The sequence below is a fragment of the Physella acuta genome, unplaced genomic scaffold (genome assembly GCF_028476545.2).
Source record: "Physella acuta isolate Inbredline_101_S28 unplaced genomic scaffold, ASM2847654v3 ptg000583l, whole genome shotgun sequence".
NCBI classification, from domain to species: domain Eukaryota; kingdom Metazoa; phylum Mollusca; class Gastropoda; family Physidae; genus Physella; species Physella acuta.
This window is the reverse complement of record NW_026732102.1, coordinates 329,575-342,781: the sequence shown is the minus strand read 5'-3', so window position 1 is coordinate 342,781 and position 13,207 is coordinate 329,575. Positions and strand designations below refer to the sequence as shown.

The 13,207-nt window shown below is 36.5% G+C and overlaps 1 protein-coding gene across 1 annotated transcript; it reads right to left on the bottom strand.

The window, feature by feature from the left end:
- Positions 1-2,787: 2,787 nt before the first annotated feature.
- On the bottom strand, positions 2,788-12,583 carry LOC131947125 (alpha-L-fucosidase-like). The gene is made up of 9 exons (XM_059308233.1): positions 12,357-12,583; positions 11,399-11,591; positions 10,110-10,216; positions 9,114-9,244; positions 7,450-7,580; positions 6,889-6,986; positions 6,111-6,243; positions 5,320-5,490; positions 2,788-4,123 (listed from the first exon to the last, which is right to left on the bottom strand). The coding sequence occupies exons 1-9, from the start codon at positions 12,562-12,564 to the stop codon at positions 3,871-3,873; spliced, it is 1,425 nt and encodes a 474-aa protein (XP_059164216.1). The 5' UTR covers positions 12,565-12,583; the 3' UTR covers positions 2,788-3,870.
- Positions 12,584-13,207: the final 624 nt, after the last annotated feature.

Here is a 13,207-nt window from a genome sequence, read left to right as displayed (position 1 = left end):
TTTGATGTGTTTTTAAAAAAGATGACAAACTTAAAACAATTGCTTAAAAATATAAACAGCATCTCTAAACGCCAATTCTCTGCCCCTTAGTAGAGTCATCATGTAATCGAAAGTCTCAATTTCAGATTCCGGATAGAATGTCATTGAGTTCACGTCGGTCTCTTACATCTTTGTATTTAATTTATTTCCTGAAAAGCTAAGATTGACATCAGTGGGTTTTTGTGAATAAGGAAACGAAAGTTCGACCAACTGTTTAGAATGTAAACAAATGGCAAGATAAAGATCGAATAGGGTCAAGCTAGTTAGCCTAACGTATTATTTGACAATTTTAGAAGTAAACCGGTTTATTTTTTTATTTAAACATAATATGTGCGGGCTTCGGGCTCGCTCTCTATCTCCTACTTTTGCGATTCAATCACACTGTAGTTTCCACTATGTAGTTTCCCCCATCCCCCTTTCACCATTTAATTAAATTATAGATAAGCGCAATAATTTCGATGGGACATTTGTCAACAATTCCAGACTTTTTTCTCTTTCACTTGATATTTTCGGTAGGGGGGGGGCACTGATAAAAGTATATATCTCCAGAAGTGATGCCTGGAAGAAACTGTCAGTCTTTCACTCTACAGTTGTTGCAACCTTCTGTTTTTAAATAGTTTAGTTACTGTTAAATAAAAATACCTCACCACAGCTAAAGTAATTTTTAGTAACAATCCCATGTAAACGTACTAAAGGACAGTGAATACCATTTTTGTTTACGGTCAGATTATGCCAGCCCTTCTGCTCCACCCCCCCCCCCCTCTCTTTCCCAGAGTTTCTTCCAGGCATCTCTTCGGGGGGGGGGGGGGGGCAAAAGCCGAACGAAATGAAATTTATATAGAAAATATATACTTTTAACAGTGCCCCCCACCCCCCATGGAAGAAAGTCTACCCCCTCCCGAAAATTTCAAGTGCCCCCCCCCCCCCCTCCCCGGAGGAAAAAGTCTGGAACAAACACTGCTCTTTCCGTACAGCCCGTTCTAATGAACTTGTAGGCCCTATAAAATAGGGGATCTGTGAAAATGTGATATGAAGTTGAATGGAACAATGTTGTATTATTAAAAATTTCAGTCTAATATAATATGCGCATAATTCAAACTATTGGCAGTAGGACAACAGTATTTATTTCCTTGTCACTCGCGAGTTGCCCAGACCTATCACCATTTATTAGTTTAGTAAAGCCAGTTATTACTAAAAATAGACTTATCAAGTTGTGTGCAGAAATATTGACTGTCGGTATCATCATTCACGTGGACTCCTTGTAGAGCATAGGCCGGACGCAACAACAGCTCTGTATCGTACTCGGTTCTGGACGATTCCACAAAGTTTGGCCCAAGTCATTCTGACTGCTTCTGCTTCACTGACAGTTGACCATTTTTCCATGTTTGTTTTGGCCTACCTACTTTCATCTTTCCTAGGGGGTTTGCAGTATAATTCGACATAAAAATGCATCAACGTAGATCATTGGTTATTAACGAGGGGTTCAGTACGTCCGCGCTGAGGCACGGCGGAGGTCAAATCACAATCCGACTCATGTGATATGCGATTCGATGTTGTCGGTGCGGACGATAGAACCAGCGGCCACATCGACGACAGTTCAAATACGACAGCACGACGTAGTAATATAGAGCGAGATAACACGTATCGGTGTCGTGATATTTCTATTTGGTGGAACCCTTGACGTCATGACCCACATACACCACGAATCGTGTCAACGCCACCTATAGAGTCCTTGCATATAAGTTATAACGTCATGGATCGTTCAGTATGTAAACATCCGCCATCGCGGTGTACAGGTGCGCATTCAAAATGGCGATCTGTGCGCGGGTTTATCGTTTATATACGTGCTGTGACGTACATTTCTATATCGTGGCCCAGTAGTCGGCTAGTGACTCGGGTGATTGTATGTCGTGAGATTTTCTTCTGGATATTCCCTTGATATTATGTTGAGCAAAAAAAGAAAGTGGTCGGGCAAATATGTATAATTAGGATTCAAAAGTATAACGGAACTTGATGGAAGTCAGTGTCCTAACTGCACGATTTAGAATCAGTGTTTCTTCCAGACTTTTTTCTTCGGGGGGAGGGGGGGCGGACACTGTTAAAAGTATATATTTTCTTTATGAATTCCATTTTGTTCCGGGGTGGGGGTGGGGGGGGGGGGTGGACTTCGCCCCCCCCCCCCCCCCCCCCCCCGGAAGAAACTCTGTTTCTAATGCCAAGTTGAGCAATTCCAGCCTAGCGCCAGCAAGATGCATTGAGAAAATATAAAAGAACACAATGCTCTCTGAGTTCAAGGTATGCACATTTCTGCAACAGAAGCCTGACTGATTTGCAGTAAATATTAAAATCATATTTTAGTGTAAAAGTCGTATTGTAATAGTTTTGCTCTTTGAACACAGTGATGTTGATGCTGTGTTCATTTTTGTGCACCAATAAAATATACACCTATGTTTTGAATCTGAAAAGAATAATAGTTAATTTTCTTCTTAAGAAGGGTTCGAAGAATATTCATATGAAGCTGGTAGGATTGGGTACCATCAAAAGGTTAAGAACCACTGAATGTAGATCACAGGTATAGGCCTACAAAATTCTAAATCTGCTAATTTTTGTAAAGGGAGATAATATACCTGTAAAATTCCATTCTATTGTTTACATTTTGTATACAAAACTGCTTGAATCCAAAATATTTAAAATAACATGAAAACCACCAGTGCATAAAACTTTTATTAATTCAACAAAGATAATATATTACCAATTTTAAAAAAATAATATTTTAGTTGGATTACTCAGATTACTGATACCTATCATAAAACTTTTTGAGCATTAATGTAAATATGAAATAAAAAATTCATTATAGGTATTATGAATAAAGAAATCAGTAGAACCTTAACAGATAAAAATTTTCAAATTAAGTGACATTTTTAACATAAAAATTGCATAGATTGTTAAAAATCACAAAACAGATTTTACAATTGTATAACTCAGCAAAATAAAAAATTTCTGGCAGACCTTAAGTTCTGTATTGTATAATACTTTGACAAAAATACTTGGAATGTTACATTTGATAAAAAAGAAGAGGTTTAGTGAAAGTGCATGTTAAAGGATATGCTTGTTAATGAAGAGTTTAGTATAAAGTATATAGTGAGTACGTATATAGATAACAGATCTATAATATCATTACAAAGCTGTATAATGTGTACATGAGTATGTCAGATTCAGATCTGTGTTGTTTAATTACTCTTTTTTGTCAAGAAGATTGGTATGGCACTATTTTATTGTGTTCATTGCTTATTTGTATAATAAAAACATATAATTGCACTACTGGTATGTAAAATAAAATATAAAAAAAATTAAAAATATGGATCAGACCCTCAATTATGTAAAAAAAAAACATTTACAGTAAAACTTAATAGCTAGTCCTTATCTGGAAGTAGGCCTTGAAACACTTAGAGAATAAATACAGGACAGTTGGAGAAACTAGCACAAGAAAAATGGGGTACCAATGGGGACAGTTGGAAAAACTATCACAAGAAAGATGGGTTACCCATGGGGACAGTTGGAGAAACTAGCCCAAGAAAGATGGGTTACCACTGGGACAGTTGGAGAAACTAGCACAAGAAAGATGGGTTAACACTGGGGACAGTTGGAGAAACTAGCACAAGAAAGATGGGTTGCCACTGGGGACAAGGAATAATTAATAAAGCTAGTACAAGAAAGATGGGTTACCACAAGGAATAATTAATAAAGCTAGTACAAGAAAGATGATTTACCACTGGGGACAGTTAGAAAAGCTAACCAAACCACTCCTGTCAGTAGTTGAAATCCTAACAACTACCAGTTACTGACATTCGTAATTCTAAACACCCACAGCCAGTCACAAGGCATTTCGTTGAAAGGAATAGCTGGTATGCGGATGGTTAGTCCTTGACCCTGAGTGTAAACCCACTGGAACTGCTGAGTGTATGACCCCAGTAAGGTAATCTCCGTGGCAGCGGATGGCACTACAGCTCCCAGTAGCAGCTGGATCTCCGGCCAGTCAAAGACAAAGGCATAGACAGCTTTCAGGTCAGGTCTCAGGGTGTACCTAAACAAAAAAGTAAAGTTTCCCTTTCAAACCTGATGGTCTATGGGGCAAGTGAAGTAGAGTTCACTTGTTTCTGTGACCTCGGCATATGAAGAGATAGTGTGGTCAGCACTATGCCCAGCCGCCTTTACTCTCCCTAACTTGAGTTAGGTACCCATCAGAGTTGGGTGGACTCAGGGACGGTCTACTGACTTGAACCCGGATTCAAACTCGAGACTTACAGGTTAGCAGTCCAGCTCTCTACCGCTAGACCACTCCGTCCCCGTACCTATACAAATACAAAAATAAAATTCTCTAATGATTCACTTTATTTAAACTTCACTGGACGGTGTAGTCTGGTGGTACAGTGCACAAGTGCTAACGGCACAACTGCTAGCCCAAATATACCTTTTTCTACCCTTGGCGTTGAAATATCACTTTCTGTTTACATTTCTAGCCCAAATGTCTAGAGTTCCAATCATGGGGTCAGGGTCCAAGGGGATGTCCCTGAGTGCACCCAGCTCTGATGAGTACCTGACTAATTTTAGGGAAAGTAAAGGCATAGATCTGACCATACTATCCCTTTACATACAGAGGTCACAGAAACAGATGAACTCTAGTTTATCAGCCCTAAGGATCCCTAAGTTAACAAGGGTAGCTAACTTGTTTAACTTAAATGTTAATTAATCATTTAAAACACAAAAAAATCACTGGTGTTTAATAATGATACTTTAAATTATATTACTTGATTTTGTGAATATAATTAGAATAAAATTTCTTCATAATTTAAACACAAATACATTTTTTTGTTTTCCTAACATTCTATGGACTATATTTTTAGTGGTTAAATCAAAATGTGACAATAATAATAAAACTAATGTGTGGTGAAGGCAATGATAAAATGTATTTAACACATGTAAGGATAACACAATGTATTTAACACATGTAAGGAAATAACTTCCTTGTGGTGGCTATCTAAGGGAGAGAATGGTTGTAATATTTTTTAAATTATTATTTCACAATAGAACATTACTGATAAAATTTGTAACAATATACTAGGTTGGCAATTAATTTAAAAGCTTAAGGTTATTTAAATACTTTTAAGTGATGATAAACAAAATGTTTTCTTTTTAAAATTTCACTGAATGCTAAATATATAGTTCTTTTAAAAGTGTCTAGCATAAGAAATCTACATTTTAGTTTACATAGTTTCTCACCAAATGTTTTTGGTCACGGTGTCATTTTGATGGCCCCAAGGACGAGAATAATAAACAGCTTCCCCATTGACAGCAAGCCAAGTGCCCAACTGACGCAACCTCTCCTCAAATATAACAGGAATTGTACCATCTTTTGTGGGACCTATGTTGATCAAAATATTGCCGTTGCAACTAAAAAAATAAATAAATCAAGACACCATTTAAAATAAATATTTGAAATAATTAAAACAAGTAATAATATAGGCCTAATAGTTCTATATTAATATTAGTGTGCAGAGTTTCTTCCAGGCGGAGCCCCCCAAAGAAAGTCTACCCCCCCCCCCCCCGGAGAAAGTTAGAAGTTAGTGTGAGGGAGATGAAAATGAAACTAACCTGGTATACTTGTGTGAAATCACCACACATAAGTCCGATTCAAGATATAATGTTCTTTAATTACACAAATCAACTTCCTACTTCTATCTAACTAGTCTATACTATCTACTGTCTACTAATACTACTAACTACACACTTCTATCATTTATCTAACTGCACCCTCCCATGACCATCCCTAACACACTATCTACCTCTAACTTTTACATATTTACCCTAGCGCTACCTACCACCGTCTGCCCTCTCCCCACGCTCCAGTGGTCAGCTGACCGTCCCACGTAACCGGTCAGCTCCTGTATTTCCATTGGTCTGTTTAACTGAGTAAGCTATAGTCTGTTTCTAACATCTACTTGACTTCCAACCTAAACTAGCATCATCACAATGAGTAATATTTTAAATACTTTTCAACACTGACAACCAACCTGATTGTTTTGACAACAGTTTGTAGAAGCTTTTCAATAGAGATGACTTCCGACAGTTTCATGTCTCTTCTGTACCCCCAAGATTGGAAGTCCAGTTTTAAGCAGTTTTCAAACTTGCGTTTACTTAGGGTACCTTTAAAGGTTCATACAGTATTACACATATTGTCACAAAAAACTTTCCAGCTATAAAGTACTATGTCAGGATTAGTGATTCATAAGTTAAAACTTTAATAGTAGCAACTAAAGGTATGTATTTTAAACTAAATCGATATGGTAGCAAGTAAAACTACTTTAACCCTTTCCCAGGCAACTGGGTGGATTACACCTGTACACTTTTTATAATCAACCGGAAATTGTAACAATGAAAGGCTATTTTTTGTTTAATAATTGAAAATGGTAGGTTTTAAGATTAATTAGTGATGAGTTGTTTCTCCCCCCCCCTCTCCCCAATATTGTTCCAAATTCAAGGGAGAGAAGTTGTGTCTATCACCCTTCTGCAGCTTGTGAACATGAGCTTTGTTACACTGAACCAGATTAAAACAGCAAATGGCTATATGAATACCTGGATTAGACATGGTAAAAACTTACCAGTCATGTGTAACTTTCCTGTTATGTTAAACTTGATATGTTAAGCTTACCTAGTATATGAAACGTACCTGTTACATGTAAGTTACCTATTATTATAAGAAAGTTACATATTATATAAAACTTACCCAGTATGTGAAATTTACCTAATATGTGTAACTAACACACCTGTAGTATGTCAACTGTTACTTACCTGGGTTGTACTGGTCAGTGCATGTCAAAAATCCGCCATGTTTACAGATGCAGTTAGCTCCCCATCGGTCATTAGTAACAACAGTGTCTTTCACAGGGCTAGACATGAATGAATGATAAAATGTTCATTTAATATGCAGTATCTTTCACAGGGCTAGACATGAATGGATGATAAAATGTTAATTTAATATGCAGTTTTCAATTGTGAACATGCCAATACAATTTTTATTTTACTTCCACAAAATGGCAATATTAAGTACTGATACTGTACCCAATACTGTACCCAAGTATTTAAAAAGTTATGATAATATTGTTTTGCAGTTGCTTTTAACAATAGAATATATTAATACCTAAACTCCAGCGGTGCAATGCTGAAGATATTAAACACTGTTTAAGCTATAAATATTTTGCAAACACAAAAATTGTACAATTATAGAAAAAAAAACATTTTTTAAAAAAAATTAACCACCTATAATTAATTAGCTGTAACATTAAAAAAAAATAAAGTGTAAAATGTGGGCCCTGCATTAAAATTGAAAAAAAAAAATACAATGAGAGTTACCTGTCATTGTACAACCAGGCAAGGAAGTGAGTACTGTTCCAATAGGTGTCAGTGCTGGGACAACCATCTGACCAAATAATATCTGGCTTGTACGTGTTGACCAGTTCATACAGCTCTGGTAGGGATTTGGTCTGAAGGGGTCAAACACAAGGGTCAGTATGATATGTGTCATTACATAAGGGTCATTACAATATGTGAAACATGGGTCAAAACAATAGGTGAAACAAGGGTCATTACAATATGTGAAACAAGGGTCATTATGACATGTGAAACAAGGGTCATTACAATATGTGAAACAAGGGTCATTACAATATGTGAAACAAGGGTCACTTACAACATGTGAAACAAGGGTCATTACAATATGTGAAACAAGGGTCATTACAATATGTGAAACAAGGGTTATTACAATATGTGAAACAAGGGTCATTACAATATGTGAAACAAGGGTCATTACAATATGTGAAACAAGGGTCATTACAATATGTGAAACAAGGGTCATTACAATATGTGAAACAAGGGTCATTACAATATGTGAAACAAGGGTCATTACAATATGTGAAACAAGGGTTATTACAATATGTGAAACAAGGGTCATTACAATATGTGAAACAAGGGTCAGTACAACGTGTGAAACAAGGGTCACTTACAACATGTAAAACATAATTATTACATGTGTCATTACAACATGTGAAACAAGGGTCATTACAACATGTGAAACAAGGGTCATTACAATATGTGAAACAAGGGTCATTACGATATGTGAAACAAGGGTCATTACGATATGTGAAACAAGGCTAAGAAATTTTCCATCAAGATCTGATTGATTGATTCAGATCAGATGACCACCCCAACCAATGGCTACATGAGTTGAGGATAACCTCCCCTGTTGCCTAAGTCTTTAACTAGATCGCACACAGGCAGCACGAGGCAGTCCATCTTGACCTGGACGTCCATCTTGTCCGGCAATTCATTCTGACCATTTGAACGTGAGAGAGCTTAAGTCCTGAGTGTGCTATGCAATCTTAAGTTGTTTTAGTATTCTAGTATTATATTACTTGAGGCCAAGTGATTCTTGATGCTATAGCAGTGTTGTGTGACCTGTGGCTATTTTTATACAGTGTTAGAATCTGTAATAGTATTTTTTCTTACGCTTTGTAAGTTGGGTTTTGTTATTTTCTAAATTAAATATTTTATCTTGTTTAACCTAGTGTTCTGCCACAACTGTGTTCGCTTATTAAAGGTTGTATGCAGATTGGATGAGTTGTTAACTTCAATAGTATCACTAGTTTTCCCTAGACATCGAGATCGAGCCCTAGTGTGTTGTTGAGTTAGTGTTCATTCATTTAGGCTGTAAGTCATTTGCATATAACCCCAAAAAAGAATCCGGGGGCGTTCACCATCTATCTGGCTGGTAGATAGGTGTCCGTTACAAGGGTCATTACAATATGTGAAACAAGGGTCATTACATTAAATATGTGAAACAAGGGTCATTACAATATGTGAAACAAGGGTCATTACATTAAATATGTGAAACAAGGGTCATTACAATATGTGAAACAAGGGTCACTACATCATGTGAAACAAGGGTATTTAAACATGTGAAACAAGTGTCATTACAACATTTGATTTATAATAACAATAATAACAAAAATAACGATACTTACAAATGGGAAGTTCTGAGTCGTGTAATTGTTAGCCTCGTCCTCCAAGTAAACAGGATTGAACCATTCAAACAAAGAATGGTAGACTCCATACCTCAAATTTGGGAACTTCCTCACTTCAGCTGCTAAATCACCTGTAGTTATGATCCAGGAAAATACAACTAGCATTTTAATTCTGATATTGATAACACGCAAAGTAAAATGGTCACAACATTATAAAATATTTTACATCACATCAAGGAGGATTTCACTACAACCTTAGTTATTTTTTTGGTGGTGTTAGTTAGTAGTTGGATTATGTATTTCATACAATTGAGTTGCCTTGCTCACAAAACCTACAGTTGCTTACATTACATGATGGTATTATAGGGCAGAGGTAGGTGGACAAGTTTGAGAAACACTGATTCTTTCAGCAGCCAGTAGAAGGGAACATAATGTCAGATTTTCCTCAATCCACCAACTTCTATGTAGTTCTCTAAGGTGTGGTCAGTTGCTGTGTCCACAGCGGGAGAGACTAGTTTTTGACATAAAATTATGGTCCAAACTGACCATGTTGGATGGAGATACACTTAACCACTTCATAAATGAGTATAAATGGCCATAGAGCCAACATATGAGCTACAACAATCTGAAGGGATGGTACAAAGAGCAGCAACTCTCATTGTGTCACCTAGCCTAAGGGGAATAACAATCTGGCTAGCCAGATTGATCAAAAAAGGATGATCATACAGTCATCATATTGTGGCACATATACCAAATCATAAACTAAACAGAAAATATATTTAAAACTTTTAAAAGGTTTGTTTCATTCATGACATGAAAATGAAAGAAATTATTAAAATATTGTACAGTTTTTCATGTTTACTCACTATATAAAAATGTGGTTTTGACGATTCTGAAATTAACACGGTGTGCTACACTGTCAAACAAAACAAATGATAAATCTTAAATCGAAACCTTTGTTAATTAATTTTAAATTAGATTTCTCAGCTTATTTACCGACAAGATCTCTTTTAGGGCCAACATCCATTGAATTCCAATTGAAGGAGTACTTTGACGGCCAGCTTGTGAATCCTTCATGGTGTTTGGTAACTTGAACAACATATCTGTGTTGGTATATAGTGTATATAAACATAATTACAAATTATATTCGTTTAAGTACTCAGTTTCTTAACTAATATCTTTGCATGACTAAATAATTGGGATGGGTTGGTCTAGCGGTAGAGAGCTGGACTCCTAACCCATTAGTCTCAAGTTCGAGTCCGAGTTCAAGTCAGTAGACCGTTCCTGAGCCAACCCAACTCTGATGGGTACCTAACTCACGTTAGGGAAAGTCAAGGTGGCTGGGCATAGGGCTGACCACACTATCCCTTCATATGCCGAGGTCACAGAACAAGTGAACTCAACTTCACTTGCACTATAGACCATCAGGTTTGAAAAGGGAACTTTACTTTTTACTTTTTACTAATTAATTGAATTGCAGATAATTTTTAATTTTCTCTAATAACTTTTTAAATTTTGGAGTCTAACACCATAGGTTTATCTATGCATCTCTCATTGAGTTTGAAATGCTGAGTCACGTGCATACAATGAAGCTTATTGTACTAATGGCACCTGTTCATTTCCTGTGGTCAAGACACAGTGGGACTGTTGTCCATTACAAATTCCTACCTCTCTTGGTTTCTGATTCAACTTTTGCCAAGTGAGAGTTCTACAGTCTCAAACCATAAGTTGGATTATGAACAGGATTTAAACTTGAGTTATTCAATTTGAAAATGAGCGCCTAAACCTAACAAATTGCCTAAACCAAATGACATCACACTGCTAGAGTGGAAGGGATTTGACTTTTCTAATGATGGGAAGAAAGGTTCAAATAATGTAATGACACACTTTGGCAATTAAAGAGTAATTATTTCGCATTTTAAAAAGACTTTGGTAAATAGTAATTTAAAAAAAAACAACATATATTTAATAGTGAATGTGCTCAGTAAATATTATGAAAAGAAGTCACTGTTTAAAAAAAATGAAATTGGGGTGTTTGGCTGAGTCACCCTGTCATTTTAGTTAAGTGGGTCTGGCTTTTTGTGATAATGAGTGACGATGGGGAAAGATGGGAGGTAAGAATTGTAATAAAAAGCATGATGTCATTTATGGATGACCCCCTAAACCCAGCCTCTCTTGATTATACCACAAGTTCAGTATAGTCTTCAACACTGAATGTTATTTCACAGCCAGAAAAAATACTTATTTAATTAAAAATTAACCTAAAAAATTTCAACATCAATTACCTGGCACCGGAGGCATTAAAAACTTCTGCCCAGTGACGTGGGTTATATATTCCAGTTGGGGTAACAAACTGTTGTGCAAAATCTGCATAAGTCCAATCTGGAGGATAGTTCTTGGCCATAAAATCTTCTATGGCCTTCCATTTTTTGGGACCTTGCCAGTGATACCAGAACCATTCACTGCTAAAACTTGGGACTGATTGTAAATGAATCAAAATATTAGTAAGCCTAATTATTACTAATTCATAATTAGGGGTCGTCCATAAATGACCATAAATGACGTCACACTCGTAGGGGGGTCGGGGGTGACACTTTTGCATTATAAAAAAGCAATGTTAGAAAACGAGTTTTAGCCGTTAGTTCGCATTTTGGTTAACAGTTTTAATAAATTGAGGGGGGTTGTAGGCTGAGGTGTGACGTCATTTTAGAAGGGGGGGGGGGGGGGTCCTGGCATTTTGTGACGATGTGTGACGGTGGGGAGGGGGAGGTAAAAATCAGCAAAAAAGCGTGATGTCATTTATCATTTATGGATGACCCCCTTATCTGCCAAAATTTGACATAAATCATAAATTATAATAAAATATAGGCCCTAATGATTGACATTAGCTATTATTTAGATTCTTCTACATTTTGAGTACTACCATCAGATGTAGCTTAATTTAAAACCCTTTTCAAGAAGATTACATATTAATGAAATCTACTGTATCTGTCCGTCTGTCACTAAAAATAAAATGCAGAAGCAATCTCACTAGATCTAGAAATCTAGGTTGAATTATTCTAAGTTGATTGTCTACATACTACATCTAGAAAATCTAGATCTAGTAGTATTACTGTATTATACACTAGAATCTACATATTACTTAAGTCAACATTATTCTTTAAGTTGTTAAGTTCAAAGTTGTTACTTATCACTTGACTTGACACTTGTCGTCTTGTGTTGTTGTGATTTTTACTAACTAACCTGAAAAAACACCCCAGTGAATGAAAATCCCGATTTTTCCTTCATCGTACCAGTCGGGCAGAGGTCTAGAATCTAAGGAATCCCAGTTCGGTTCATAGCGAATCGCTTCTGCAAAGGCATTACGGTTATTTAATGTCAAATAAAAAGGGGTAATAAAAATGATAGCCGTTGCCACTGTTAATTGTTTAGAAACAATGGTGAACTCCATTTTGTACCGTCACATGACTAAACTCTTGTGACATTTATTTGACTTTTAAATATAAACGAGCTAAGAGAACTAAAATAAACTTCAAAATGCCTAATTAATTTGGGCATTCACAAAAAACATAAAATGGATAAAACTAAAGTATTTTTAATTATTCAATAAAATCAAAGCATTTTTTTAAATTATTATTATTTTTTGATACAGTACATTATATTTTTATCTAATTTCAATCCTCGGTAGTATAGTGGTAAGTATCCCCGCCTGTCACGCGGGAGACCGGGGTTCGATTCCCCGCCGGGGAGAGGATTTTTTTTTTCTCTTTAGTTGTACTCCACTCGGAATTTTATAACTTAAGGTTCTCATCATGTTGAACGTTTAATATCAAACTAGGCATGCTGCCCAGCTTCGCTTAGGCTTTCGAAAACATTGAGAATTTGAATGCTTAATTAATTCGCCAGAGGGTCGGTCTACGACCTCAGGAGTTATGAAGAGGTTCCTCCGTGGACATTTTTTTCGATTTATAGCTCATATAAGGCGCCGGTCAGTCGAGGTCAGTGTTGACCCCCTCATCGTAGACTTTTCGGCCAACCGGCCCTCGTGTTCTGTCGTCCCAAGGCAAGATCGTGCCAAATTTGAAGCGCCTGCG

Coding starts and splice junctions, on each gene's coding strand:
- LOC131947125 (XM_059308233.1), bottom strand. CDS start 12,564: ATGGAGTTCACCATTGTTTCTAAACAATTAACAGTGGCAACGGCTATC. Junction 11,592..12,356: donor TCACTGGGGTGTTTTTTCAG/GTTAGTTAGTAA, acceptor ATTTACAATCAG/TCCCAAGTTTTAGCAGTGAA. Junction 4,124..5,319: donor ACCGTGACCAAAAACATTTG/GTGAGAAACTAT, acceptor TTTTTTGTTTAG/GTACACCCTGAGACCTGACC.